The sequence below is a fragment of the Mesoplodon densirostris genome, chromosome 7 (genome assembly GCF_025265405.1).
Source record: "Mesoplodon densirostris isolate mMesDen1 chromosome 7, mMesDen1 primary haplotype, whole genome shotgun sequence".
NCBI lineage: Eukaryota > Metazoa > Chordata > Mammalia > Artiodactyla > Ziphiidae > Mesoplodon > Mesoplodon densirostris.
Window position 1 is genome coordinate 74106316 of NC_082667.1, and position 15197 is coordinate 74121512.

General features: G+C 45.3%; 1 protein-coding gene across 1 annotated transcript in view; it reads left to right on the top strand.

The window, feature by feature from the left end:
* The first annotated feature begins 15094 nt into the window (after positions 1-15094).
* Positions 15095-15197, top strand: part of ZDHHC13 (zinc finger DHHC-type palmitoyltransferase 13) — a 49210-nt gene continuing 49107 nt past the window's right edge. Inside the window, 1 exon segment of the mRNA XM_060103286.1 lies at positions 15095-15196. Within this exon segment, the coding sequence (XP_059959269.1) occupies positions 15095-15196 (102 nt within the window).

Sequence of the window (15197 nt, forward strand, 5' to 3'; positions counted from 1 at the left end):
CCTGGTGATGATGGTTATTTACAGTGGATAGTCTCTACCCTGCAACAGCTCCAGACTCCCCACTACATGATCAAATAGTAGATGAAGAATGAGCAGCATTAGCAACTTGCTGATTCCCTGATTTCTTGGGGTTTTTTTTTTTGTGTGTGTGTGTGGTACGTGGGCCTCTCACTGTTGTGGCCTCTCCCGTTGCGGAGCACAGGCTCCGGACACACAGGCTCAACGGCCATGGCTCACGGGCCCAGCCGCTCCGTGGCATGTGGGATCTTCCCGGACCGGGACACGAACCCGTGTCCCCTGCATTGGCAGGCAGACTCTCAACCACTGCGCCACCAGGGAAGCCCCCTGATTTCTTGTTGATTCAATCATTCAGTCAATCCATTTGGAAACTCCTTTCCCCTGGCCTTGTGCTTTCATGTGGAGGGAGGTTGGAATAACACTCTGGCGTCTCTCTACCCTCCTTCCCCATTTCTCTCCCCCATCTCGAAGGGAGGAGGAGTGACTTATCTAATAAGAGACTTTGGGAGGCAAGTTTTGCATACACAGCTCAGCCCCTTGTTTTTCCCTTTGGGATCTGCCTGTCTGCAGGGAGCACCCCTTCTGCTCCACTTCCTGCACCCAGACACTCAGATGCTTGCAGTGCTCCAGGACCACCAGGAATTGTGATTGGGTAAGTCTCTAATTAAGGTGGTGAAGTATTAGAAGCCCCTTGGTGGGCTTCCCTGGTGGCACAGTGGTTAAGAATCCACCTACCAATGCAGGGGACACGGGTTCGAGCCCTGCTCTGGGAAGATCCCACATGCCGCGGAGCAACTAAGCCCGTGCACCACAACTACTGAGCCTGCACTCTAGAGCCCGTGAGCGGCAACTACTGAGCCCGCGTGCCGCAACTACTGAAGCCCGTGCGCCTAGGGCCTGTGCTCCGCAACAAAGAAGCCACCGCAATGAGAAGCACGCGCACCACAAACGAAGAGTAGCCTCCGCTCGCCGCAACTAGAGAAAGCCCACGCGCAGCAACAAAGACCCAACGCAGCCAACAATAAATAAATTTATTTAAAAAAAAGAGAAGCCCATTGGCTAGCAGACCTTAAGCCCTTTCTCTAATATCAGTTTTTATTACTAACGAAGCCAGCATTTTATCTCTATGTGTCTGACGTTTGTGTGTGTCTCTCTTAATGGGTTTTGAACTAGGGTGGAGTAAAAAAAAGGCATTATTTCTTGACATCTCCACAACTCCAACCAACAATCAAGCACCTACTTTGTGTAAAATCTGTGCAGGAACAACCAAGTTGAGTAGGGCATGATCACATATCTTCAGGGACTCATTGTCAGTGGGAGACAAAGAAAAGTAGGGTGACAACCAGCCTCAGTTTTAGCACTGAAAGTCCTATGTCCCAGGAAATCTCTCAGTCCCAGGAAGACTAGGATGGTTGGTCACCCTTGAAGTGAAGAGTTCATTATGGGATAATGCAATTGTGTAATAACAAAGGAGCATGCAGGACCCTCAGAACAGAGAATTAACTGCATAGCTTCCTGCAGAGATAAGGGAAGCCTCCAGAAGTACCATTTACCTGGTAGTGGCAAAGGGCAGAGGTGTGGGGTGTAAGTGGGGGATTGGGTTGAGTATAACTTTCTATTGTCCTCACAAGCTCTCTGGTATACCCAGGAGGTAAAGTTCAAAGAAGGCAAGCATTTTTTTTTTTAAGACCACACAGTGAGTTAGCCAAGCTGGAACCTGACACCAGACCTCCTAAATCCTTAAGTCAGGCCCCATATCCCTCAAGACCCCAGGGTGTTTTCTAAGTAAAGAAATTGCTTCTAGTTTGTCAGTGGATGACGGAGAAATCGTACGTTTTTCCTCCCAGAAGTCTCTGTTACACTCTGGAATTTAAATGCCAAGACCTTTACAAATAGAAAACAGAAATCCCCAGTAGTTGAAGTATTTGTGTAACTGGTACTCACGACCTACTCTGGAGGATTGCCTGTGGACTGGCTGATGTAGTTGTACAAAGCCCAACTCCTTTGCTTCAAGGCAGGGCAAACTGTGTGCAATTGATACTCCAGAGCCCCTCATGGCATTGGGCTGAAACCAGACTTGGCTGAAGTCACATCCTTGCTCTGCTTCTTTCCCCCTCTCTATATTAGTCAGAGTTCTCCAAAAAGCACAAGCAATAGGATATTTATCTACAGACAGAAAGAGAAAGAGAGAGAGAGAGAAATTGATTTTAAGGACCTGGCTCATGTGATTGTTGGAGCTGGCAAGTCCGAAATCCACAGGGCCAGTTGGCAGGATGGAGTTTCAGGTAAGAGTTAGCATTGTAGTCTTGTGTCTGAAGGTTGGGAGTTCTATGTTTTAGCTTGGAGGCAGAATTCCTTTTTCTTTGGATAACCCCAAGCTTTGCTTCTAAGGCCTTCAACTGATTGGATGAGGCCCACCCACACTATATAGAGTAATCTGCTTTACTTAAATTCAACTGATTGTAAATGTTAATCGCAGCTAAAACTACATCTACAGCAACATCTAGACTAATGTTTGATCAAACAACTGGCCTCCATAGTCTAGCTAAGGTGACACATAAAACTGACCATCACATTCCCTCACTCCTTAACAGGTGCTCCTGAGGGCACGCCCTTAATAAATCACTCACATATTTTTTAAAATTTATTTTATTGAATATAGTTCATTTAAAGTGTTGTGTTAATTTCTACCATAAAGCAAAGTGATTCAGTTACACATATATACATTCTTTTTCATATTCTTCTCCATTATGGTTTATCACAGAGTATTGAATATAGTTCCCTGTGCTATACAGTAGGACCTTGTTGTTTATCCATTCAATATATAATAGTTTGCATCTGATAATCCCAAACTCCCAATCCATCCCGCCCCTACCTCCCCTCCCCCTTGGCAGCCACAAGTTTGTTCTCTATGTCTGTGAGTCTGTTTCTGTTTTGTAAATAAGTTCACTTGTGTCATATTTTAGATTCCACATATAAGTGATATCATATGGTATTTGTCTTTCTCTTTCTGATTACTTCACTTTGCATGATACTCTCATGTTGCTGCAAATGGCATTATTTCATTCTTTTTTATGGCTGAGTAGTACTTCATTGTACATATGCACCACATCCTCTTTATCCATTCATCTGCCAATGGACATTTAGGTTGCTTCCATGTCTTGGCTATTGTAAATAGTGCTGCAATAAACATTGAGGTGCATTATCTCTTTGAATTATAGTTTTCTCTGATATATGCCCAGGAGCAGGATTGCAGGATCATATGGCAACTCTATTTTTAGTTTTCTGAGGAACCTCCATACTGTTTTCCTTAGTGGCTGCACCAATTTACATTCCCACCAACAGAAATCACTCGCATATTAATCCTCATCTCACACTCAGCTTCTAGGGAACATGCAGTAAGACTGAATGATGCTTCTTGTCCTGTTGCATTACCTTGTTTGTTTTAGGCTAGCTTTTGTGTTGTCCACCCTTCCCCTGCAGCAGTAAGTTCCTGGAGAGCAGGACTTTTTCTGTCTTGCTTACTGCTGGAACCCCAGTCCCTGGAAGAAGACTCAGCACATAGCAGATTGGCTGGTTTTTTGTCTGATTGCTCTCAGCCCCATTCCTACTCTGCTTTGTTCTGCTGTGTATTTTAGAGAGGCTTGGACCCTGCAACTACATTCCCCAGACTCTCTTGCCAGCAGGCTTTCAGATAGGCTCTGTCAATTAGGCACTGGTGGGAGATTGTCAATAAGACAGAAGGAGAGAAGAGGCTCTTCTCCTGCTTTGGACTTCCATTAGCATCCCTGCAGCAGATGTAGAGAGCAACAGGTGCCTTTGGTATTTATAGCACTGGCAGGTGGGACATTTTCCTTAAAGTCTATATCTACAAAATGGTCCAGGTACCAGCATGCAGTGCCCCCACCATGATCTTAACACCAGCCACCTTTGGAAACCTCTATAGCTCAAAGCATCAGCCTAAGCTCTCTTTCTCCGAGGTCTGGACTCTTGGTAACACCACTTCTGTCCTGTTCTTCCAGTTTTAGGGATGGCAGCTTCTTCCAGCAGTTTCTATGCTCTAGATTAATTGATACACCTTTTTTTTTTTTTTTTGCTCTCAGCTCTTCTAACACTGTATAGTCACTTCCCTATATTCAATTCTTTCTGTTTAAAATACCTAGAGAGGTATATGTTCTCATGATTGGACCCTTCCAACCCTGACTGATATTTAGGCCCTCAATAAATACTCGTTGAATGAATAAATTGTAATGCCAAGCTAATATTCTTAGAGCTCATCATTCAAAAGAAAGAAACATGTCTTTTCCAGCATCCATAGATCAAGTTATATGGAAGGACTGTGATTGGCCTTGGTTGGGTCACATGCCATTCCCCCTCCCCCCCCCACCACCTACATCTTGGAGCAGTCCCTCTGCACAAAGAACTGGAGCACATTGATTGGTCAAGCATGGCTCAGGGACTCAACCCTATGGTTCACAGGATACTGAAATTGACAGTCCCACCCGCACCACTTGGGATGAAGGAGAGGCACTTCCTCAATGGCAGGAGGAAGCTGGGCAGAAAAAAATTTCCCCACCACAATGAACTAAGAGTCTTCAGGGGGAAATAGACATGTTGACATTGTTATCATATATATGGTGAAGCACCAAGTGCTCTGGGGCACAGAGGAGCATTTATTATTCTTTTACAAAGCACTTTGCGTACACTATATCATTTGTTCCTCATTATCCAGCCACTATGGAGCAGGCATTTTCATCTTCATTTCACAGAATCTTCTTTGGCCTCCTGTGACTGGTCCCTTCTCCCCTTTTGACTCAGAACCCCTCTCTGCCCAGTTCCCTTGGCCAGGCCACACCCACCCAAGTTTTCTCTCCACTTCCACATATCTCAACCCCATTCCTTTTTTATGTAGAATTATCCTGAAGGAGGAGTGGTTGCAAGCAACTTTTCCCTGGCCCCATGTTAATACTGGCCCAACCATCATACAAAAGCACCCACCATGAGGCAGACGCCGCACCAGTGTCTTACACACATTCTCTCTACGAGGCTTATTTACAACCTCATGAAATAGTAGTAAGAGTCCCAGAAAAATTGTGTGACTTGGCCAAGGGTACACAGCTACTTGGCAAGAGTCAGGGTATAAAGCTACCTCTGTCTGGCTCCCAAAATAGCAGCATTTCCCCCACTTTGTCTTCATGCAAATGGAGGAATGGTTGAAAGAACTGGGGAGGTTTAACCAGGAGGACAACACACTTAGGGGTGTCATTATTCATTCAAATATCTAATGACTATGAGATAGAAAAGACAATTCACTGGAATTTTTATGGCTCCTTGAGCCAGAAACAGGGCTAACTGTAAAACTTATAACGAGGTAGAGTTCTGCTCAATATAATCAAAATGATAGAAAGAAGTGTGGGCATTTAAAGAGACAGTGCCAACAGCTTTTAAGGGAGTGGGGAGAGCGAGAGAATCGTGGCTGAGGGAGCAGATCGGTGGCGGGTTTTTGCAGATTCTATGATTATGAAATTACTCCTTGCTTTCTGCCCACCCCATTTCCTGAAGTTAGAATTCTCACAAGGCTGACCCAAGATTCCAGGTCAACTCCAGATGGTAAATTGATTTTTTTTAAATGTCAAAATGACATATTGGTTATATATATTAAAAAAAACCCCACAAAAGCATGTTTTGATAATCAGATACACCATAGGGACGTTTTGCAAACTTTTATGCATCTTTAAGCATTTAACTCTGCCTTCAACTTTTCCAGCGTTTTTAGTTTCATGTTTATCCTTTAAAAAGTACTCCATATTTATCCAATTGAGATGATTCTTGCTGGAAAATATTTTTACTGATTTTAATATTCTGCCTCAGACTCTAAGTGAATCGCCTGAGGAAAAGGACCCAGATGGGGCATGAACTGAGGGGCTAACAATACCGCAGAGCAGGAGGCGTCTCGGAGGCATCTCTTTGGCTCTTCTTTTTGCCTCCCTCTGCCTGCCTGTGGGTCCATCACCGCAGGCTCTGAGCTAAGGTAATGATGTGGAACTGTCTCTTCTTCCTGAGGCAGGAACCCAGTTTGTTCTTCACCATGAGGAGAATCACCTGTAAGTGGTCATGTTTGGGGCTGAGACCAAACTAACTTGGCCTTGGAACTCAGGACTCCCTTCCTTCTTGTCTGTGGCATATGAGGAACTAAATGGATGATATTTCCATGGCCCCGATTCCTAAGTGCTACTCAGGTGTGCTCTGGCCAAAGTTCCGTTTGCAGGTGAGGAAACTAAGACCTACAGAGCTTTGATGTCTCACGAGAGGCCATTCAGCTAGTAACTGGCTGTGTAAAGACTTGAAAGCTGTCCCTTCTGACTCTTTGCCCAGCTCCTTACACTGTCCCACACGTCCCCTTCAGGCCACCCAGTGTCAACATTGACGGAGGAGGAAGCTGGGCCAGGGGGAGATAGGGCTCTTGCCTCAGGCCTTCCGTGGTGGGTCTGATCACAGCTGGAGGCCTGGCCTCTGGTGCCCTGGATTCAGGTCATGGGTCTTGATTCTCTTTTCTGATCCGCCCCACCCTGGGGTTATCCGGGCCCTGTGAACTCTTCCTGATTGCATTGTGTGCGGCCTGCATGGCCTTAGACAGCTGTGTCAGAACGTGTGCCCTGGGTTTCACCACTGCTGCCCTTAGCCAAGGCGAGCGTGGCTGCGCTGCTCCTGAACCGGTCCTGCGAGAGGCGGGGTGCATGTGGACCGTGAACATGAGTCATGTGACTCACTGAAATTAGGAACCATTAGGCCCTGGGTCAACCTCCAATTTATAGCCTTTTCTCCTCTGGTCCCCCCAACCTTGTCAGCCCAGGATAAGTCCTAAGGGTTGGGGCTCCTGACAATCTTTTCTTGTTTGTTTGTTTTGTTTTTCTTAACATCTTTATTGGAGTATAATTGCTTTACAATTTGGTGTTAGCTTCTGCTGTATAACAAAGTGAATCAGCTATACATATACATATATCCTCATATCTCCTCCCTCTTGCGTCTCCCTCCCTCCCACCCTCCCTATCCCACCCCTCTAGGTGGTCACAAAGCACCAAGCTGATCTCCCTGTGCTATGTGGCTGCTTCCCACTAGCTATCTATTTTACGTTTGGTAGTGTATATATGTCCATGCCACTCTCTCACTTCGTCCTGACAATCTTTACTCCCTCACTTGCTTATAACCATCGAGTGTAATTGTGAGCCCACGCCTTGTGGGCTCTGTGCCAGCTTTGGGCATGCAGTGGTGAACAGAAAGGATACAGCCCCTTGGCTCACAGAGTCACAGACGGGAGGCAGAGGCGGGCAAGTCAGCAGGCAGCTTCATACAGTAAGGGAAGCACCAAGCTGGAAAGCTGTGGACAATGGCAGTCCCTCCAGCCCCGGGGGGTGGTGGGAGACTTTGCACAACACATCCAATCTTTCTCCTCTTTCCCCTTTGCCCCCCCTAACCCAACCCCCGCCTTCTCTTTCCTCTCTTTCTTCCTCTCTCACTAAAATGCCCTGAGTGCCTATTATTTAAGAGATACTCTCCTAGGTGTTATGTGGAGTTGGCTCCAGATTTCTGTGACCCTTCTTAGTGTGTCCTGGACCACATTTTAAAATAAATAAAGTCTATCTTCTCCCATTTCCTGATGCTTTTGTTTCCCAACCACCCAGGAATCCAGTTCCCTTCACTATCTCCAGGTTGTCCAAAGTCCCTCATTATCCCACCTAACTGGCCTCTCCCTCCAGGAAGTGTGCCTGGTCTCAAAATTACCTCTAGCTCATGTCTGCTTACTCCCAAATCAAAACTGCTGTTTTCTCAGGACCTCTCAGACAGGTGCACTGAGATTAGACTAATTCTCTTTATTTTCCTTACCCTCTATTGTGGGTTGAATTGTGTCCCCCTAAAGATATGTTGAAGTCCTAACTCCTGGCACCTGTGAACATGACCTTATTTGGAAATGGGGTCTTTGCAGATACAACCAAGCTAAGATGAGCTCATACAGGATCAGGGTGGGCCCTAAGCCAATGACTGTCTTTATAGGAAGAGGAACGTTTGGACACACAGAGAGAGACACAGGGAGAATGCCACGAAGGAGGCAGAGACTGGAGTGATGTGCCCATAAACCAAGGAATGAGGATTGCCAGCAACCACTAGAAGCTAGGAGGACGCAAGGAAGAATCCTCTCTTAGAACTTTCAGAGACAGCATGGCCCTGCCTACCCCTTGATTTAGGACTTCCTAAAAGTCCTAAATTAGGACCAGTCCTGATTTAGGACTAGCCTCCAGAATTAAGCCACCCACTCTGGCGTTTTGTTATGGCAGCCCTAGGAAACTAATACATCCTACTGAATGTGTTTACTTGTAAGGACAAAGGAATCTCTAATTCATGGAATTTCAGGTGGTGTATGTCCCCTTCTCTGTGAATTGTCCCCACTTGTAGTCCTTGCTAAAATCCCTTGGTGATCATGGTAAAAACAAGCTACTCCATCACAGCTGACTGGTCAGGGTAGATAAGTGACCGAAGGCCATCTAAGCCAGTGAATAATAACAACCAAATGGACTCTCTTTTTCAAAATTCTAAACGAAGAGGCACAGAGACAGTGAGAAGCAGGTAGCCGGTGCTGGACCAGTAAAATCTTGTAGAGTCAGGGCTGGAGTCAATGTCATGCACAAGCAGAAGTTGTGGGGAAGCAGGAACCATGAGAAAGCAGAAGGCCCCGTTCTACAGAGAGAACAGGACAGATGTCCAGAGGCACAGAGACAAGAGAGAGAAAATAGTGACCGTGGCTACCTTGGTTCTTGACAGTAACTCAGTGTTTAACTCCAGTCCCACAAAAGACTTTGCAGCAGGCAATGAGGAGCCACAGAAGGTTCAAGGGAGTGGCAGGATTTCACTCTATCATTTTATTTAGCATTCTGTCCTCCTACCATCCCTCCCACTACTGCCCTTGCCAACAATCCATATCTCTACTTGTCAGATTCATCAGAAACTCAGTGGCCTTGGAATGAACTCAGTGCCTTCTGCTTAGGAAATCCAGATTTTGTCTGGATTCACCAACTCTCCAAAGCACAGTGTGAAATTCTTTATTTAGAAACTGAGATGACAACCAGTTTAGCCTCCAATGGTCCCTTCTTCTATATTCTCCAACAACTTGCACCACAGCAAGCCAGTTTGGCTGGTTACCATGGACACCACTCTGTCGCTATAATTGGAGCCAACAGGCAGCAGCTAACAGCAGATTTAACCAGTGTGTTGTCTTCTAGTGAAGGCAGAGCTGAGGGAGATGTAACTTTTCTCACTCACATGAATAGTTTAGTGTGCGGGACAGGGCGGTGGAGGAAAGAGAAGGACAATTCTATCAAATGTCACAACCCAATGTCCTTGTTTAAACAAAGGGTGAATACTGGCCAGTGGAACCTTGATCGTATTTTCTGTAAAGTCAGGAATATTCCAGAGTTGGGTCATGATCATTGTTGGCTGAGTTTTCCCTAAGATCTCAGGTTTTCTCAGTTGCCTTTGTACCTAGTAACACCCAACATGTATACAGCACTTACTGTATGCACATTACATACATTTGTTCATTTAATCCCTACAACTACTCTATGGAGTAGGTTTTATTACTAGTCCCATTTTGCAGATGAGAGCATGGAGGCTCAAAGTGGTAAGGTCTCTTCCACAGGCTCTAGCCTGATGCCCGGGGCAATTGCTAAAGCTCCCAGAGCCATAGTCTATAAAGTAGGATGTTAATTGCTGCTCTGCTTACTCCACAGGGATGTTATGAGTCTCAGTCTAAAAGAAGAAAGTGTGTTTTGCAAACTGTATAGAGCCATAGATGGGATTCTTTAACTCAAGTCAACATTTTTTGAGCACTTAGCCTGGGATGGGAAATATGCTAGGTGCCAGGGATATAAATAAAAATGAATAATATAGGGTTGTTTGTTCATTTCAACAACTGAATAGTGAGTGGCTCCCAGGGACCAGGTACTGTGCTATGTACTGGGAATGCATCTATGGCTGAGACAGGGCCAAGTTCTATACTCACAGAACTGCTTATGGTACACAGGGAAGATAGACGTTCACAGTGTGAATTCAATAATGTTCCATGAATGCCGTTAGAAGAATTACAGATGATATGGGGGCACTTACCAGGGACCCTAACCTGGTCTAGGAGTCCAGGAAGGTCTTCCCCAGGAAGTGATATTTAAATGTCTTCTAGAAGCACAGAGACTAGGGGAGATGGGTATGTAAACCAATAAATACAGAGCTATGATAGATGGATATAGAAGGCAGAGAGGGGGGTTCTTGCCACACGAGAGTCAAGGTAGATGTATTACCCAGTTCTGAGTGTTGCTTTCACAATTTGGACACAACCAGAAAATTTTCCATAGGAGTAGCTATTCAAATGTGTGACTGCAATCAGGTGACTAACTCAAAATAGAAAACAGCAAAAAATACTTCCTGCTTCACCTTCTTTCTCTTCCTCTCTCTCTCTCACACACAGAGACGCAGACATACACACACACACACACACCCATATGAATCCGGTTAATTTGGCAAGTAAAATATAAGATGTGCACCATATCCTCCTAACCCAGACCGTATTAACTGAAGTCCTCAGAGTATCTCATCACCAGATCTTGATGACGGGTATATAAAATGAAGCGAGAGTCACTTTCACTTCTTAACTGTGAAGCATTTTCATAGATAGAAGACAAGAGACTGAGCAAGACTTCTAAGCAATCCCTGCCCTGTCCCTCAACCCCCAGCCCTGAAAATCTGTGAGACTGGTTGTATTTAGAAAGCCGAGGCTGCTTGAGGGCTGGTGAGATAGCCATGAGCAGGTCAGGAGAGTTGCCCTAATCCTACTTTCATCACTAACTTGCAGGGTGATCTTGGACAAGTCACTTCCCTCCCTGAGACTCCTTTTCCCCATTTATAAATAGAGGAAGTTGGAAAAGTCCTTTTGAGCTAGTTTTATGAATTACGAAAAGGAACCTCTACCCTACCCTATCCTTCCAGGCTAAAGCAGGTCCCTGGGTTATATCCTTGGCAGTTTTCCTTGTTAGAACTTATCATTGTTACTTCTTCTTTTCAAAAAATCTATTTATCTCTATCAGTATTTGCCCTCTCCAAAAACTTGAACTCCAGAAAAGCCTAGACTGTACTGTTCACCACTGTACTTATATGTTTTAGGCTGTGTCTGGCACACATTAGGAGCTCAATAAACATTTCTTGCCTGAAATGTTCCTAGCAAGCATTCATCCCCACCCCAGCCCTGTTGGTTTGGTATCAGAGAACAGTGGGGTTTCCTAACTGGTATCTGTGGGAATCTCTGTGCTAACAAATGTGTGGACTTTTCTGGTTGTTTTGTTGTTGTTGTCGACATTCCAAAGGGTCACTTTGGTGCCAACACTGAAGTGATTACAATGAGCCCCTGTTTCAAAAAAATTGCCCCTGTACTTTCCAGGGCCATGGAAGAAATGAGGCCAGAATCAAAAGTTGAGTCAGAATGAAGTCAGTTGCTGCTCATAGTGTGACAGTGAGGATTAGCAAACCTTAATGTGGAATTTTTTTTCAAAGCTAGGAATTGTTAAGCATTGTGCAGTCAGCACTTCTTAGAGTGATTTATGGAGTTGAACCGCCTTTGATTTCCTTTTGTAAACCATCACGAGCTGTATTCTTTCACTGGTTCATTTGTTTGGACAGCATTTCTTTTTAGGCTTTACCACGTGCCAGACCTTGTGCAAAGCATGGTGAGGGACGTAAAGATGGATGTGCGCCAGAAGCCCGTGGCCAAGTAGAGGAAAGAGGATCTACCAAGAACTGCAAGGCTGACTCTAAGAGGTCAGTGTTTGTGAGCCTGTTTGATTAAAGTCTGTCTCTTGCTGCTAGACAGGAAGCCACAGGAAGCCAGGGGATAGGGTTTTTGTCTTGCTCCATATTGAATCCCCAGTGCTGAATGGTGCTTGGTCCGTGGTAGGAACTCAATATATATTTGCAGAATGAGGGAAATAGTGTCATCTAAAAGAGATTACGAAAATGTGCTGTGGGGATTGGAGAGGTAGAGATTAGTCTCAGCTGGGGACATCACATGATCAAAACTGAGAGGGACCATCAAGGTTAGGGTTAGTGTTCCCGCTGCTGCTCTCAGGCCCATTTTACAAATGAGGAAACTGTCACAGTGGGGGGAAGGGATTTGCCCAGGGTCACACAGTGTTAAGGGCCGAATTTTGCCCCTTCACCCCCAATTCATATACTGAAGTCTTAACACCTAGTACCTCAGAATGTGACTGAATTTGGAAGTAGGATCTTTAAAGAGGAAAGTTAAAATGAGGTCACTTTTGGGCCCTAATCCATATGACTAGTGTCGTTATAAGAAGAGGAGATTAGGTCACAGATAACACGTACAGAGAGAAGACGATGTGAAGACACAGGGAGAAGACGGCCGTCTGCAAGCCAAGGACAGAGGCTTTAGAAGAAACAACACTGCTGACACCTTGATCTTGGACTCTGGCCTCTAGAATTGTGAGAAAATAAATTTCTGTTGTTTAAGCCAGCCAGCCTGTGGTACTTTGTTATGGCAGCCCTAAGCCAACTAATACACACAGTAAAGTTTGGACTAGAAACCAGGTCTGCTGAATCTCTCTCCTAAGCCCTTTACATGACAGCATCCAGCTGGTCCATTTGGTACTCTCTCCAACACCCACTGCTGATGAGGATGATGACGATGATGATAACAGCTAACCCACGTATACTGCCTATCATGTACCACACACTCTTCTCAGTACTTTACACGCAATAGCTCATTTAGTTCTCCCAACAGCCCTGTGAAGTAAGTACTATTTATTGTCCCATTTTTTAAAAAATTTATTAATTTTATTTATTTTTGGCTACGTTGGGTCTTCGTTGCTGCGCGCGGGCTTTCTCTAGTTGCGGCAAGCAGGGGCTACTCTTCGTTTCGGTGCGTGGGCTTCTCACTGCGGTGGTTTCTCTTGTTGCAGAGCACGGGCTCTGGGAGCGCGGGCTTCAGTAGTTGTGGCACGTGAGCTCAGTAGTGGTGGCTTGCGGACCCTAGAGCGCAGGCTCAGTAGTTGTGGCACACGGCCTTAGATGCTCCACGGCATGTGGGATCTGCCCAGAGCAGGGATCGAACCCGTGTCCCCTGAATTGTCAGGAGGGTTCTTAACCACTGTGCTACCACTGAAGTCCCTATTGTCCCATTTTTACAGATGAGGAAACTGAAACACAAAGAGATTGAGCAACTTGCCCAAGAGCATATGACAACTCAGTGCTTGTGCTGGGATTCAGGCCCAGGCAGTCTGCTCCCGGAACATGCCCTCACCCATCTGGCTATTCTCCAGTGTTATGTCTACATGCCAAGCCAGAGGCATTTTCAGAGATGAGAGGTAATGATGGCACTTTGAGGCCTCACTGGGTTTGCTTTCCTATAGCCATAAATTATGGATATAATCATCCCAATCTGAAGTGGCTCACTGGAAGCATAAAACAAACAAGCAGAGGGAAGCAGGAGCCTTGCTAAAGAGTAGAGCATTAGGATTTATTTGTTCCAGGATCTTCTTATATGTGAGGACATCAGTGAGGAAACATTGAAATAGCAGATTTCAAGCCTCCCTGAAGTTCAAAAACATCTTCTAATTCAGTCCTTAAAAGTGAAACAACCAAACCACTTCAGCCAAAGCACTTTGCAGTAAGAGGCCTCGTTTGAATCCTTTCTCAACCACTTACCAGCTGAGTGACTTGGGGTTTATGAAATCTGTCTGAACCACAGTTTTTCCCTCTGGGAGATGGGGAAAAGGACACCCATCTCACGGATTAGACATCATATATTCAAAAACATTGTCACACGTGCCGATACATAGTAAGTGATCAATAAACAGAGCTCTTGTTAGTTAAGCAAAATGACCATACCTAAAGGCTCTCCTCCGTGAAGCCTTGCCCGATGTCTCATCCTGTCTGTCCAAATTCATTGCTTGCTCCACTGGCTCTTGAGGGAAGTTGCTTGCACTTCTATTTGTCACTCAGTTTGTCCTTCCTTCCATCATAGAAGTTGATGACACACCTATCCATCTGCGCATCCGCTCAGTAAAATTGTAGCATTTTTTTTATGTCCCAGTGCTGTGCCAGGCACTGGAAGTTCACAGGTGGATACAATAAGGTCCCACCCTTGAAGGCGTAGGGCTTTTGGGGCAACTCAGGGCTGGGTGTGCCCAATAGGCAGGGGTACTATAATAATAATAATAACAACAATAAAAATTTACAATTATATTGTATTGAAGTATTTACCATAGGAAAAACCAGCACTTTGTTCAATTTCTAGACATTTATTTTATGATTTAGAACTATTTTAATAGAATAAGGGAGTCATAATGTTTTCAATTCTTTTCCAATTTAACTTCCAAAGGTTTGCTTTGGCAACAGATACATTAAGGAATAATTGCAAAGACTGTATTAAGTGGTGGGCTAGAAAAAGCTCCAGTATTTTCTGGGGGCTGAGGTAGGAGAGCCCCATTGGCCCACTGGACTCCCCAAGGGCAGGAACCAAGCTTTCTCCTAGCTTCATAGCTGTCCTTCAAGCTGAACAGAACTTAGATGCCACCTTTTTCAGGGCAGCCCAAAAAACGGCGTGGAGAGTGCAGGTGGGGGGCTCTTGCCCAATCCTCCTCTAGTCTGAGCGGTGGAACTCATATATTTTCTGTTTTGTGTGAGGAAACAGAACCCCAGATGGTGAAAGGGACTTGCCCAAGATCACAGGAACAGAGAGTGGCAAATGTCTTAATAGTTAACATTTATTGATTCCTTCTTATGTCAAACATTGGCTAAGGGGCTTTACATGCTTTTTCTCATTTAATCCTTCTGACAATTCTGTGAAGTAGGTACCCTTATTTTCTCCATTTCACAGATGAGGAAAATTGAGGTAAAGTAAGAGACTTTCACAAGGTCATCTAGCTATTACGCAGCCAAGTCCGGATTTGCACTCGGTAGATGGTGGTTGATGTTGGAATAACAGCCCGATCCTGGACCTGTACGAGGGGCAGGATGAACCATGCGGACCGGTGGACACCCACCTGGGCGAGCAGTGCACAGTCTCGGCCAGGGACTGTTAGCGCCCGGCGTGGGTGGGTCGGGAACTGAGCCTCCGACTGGCT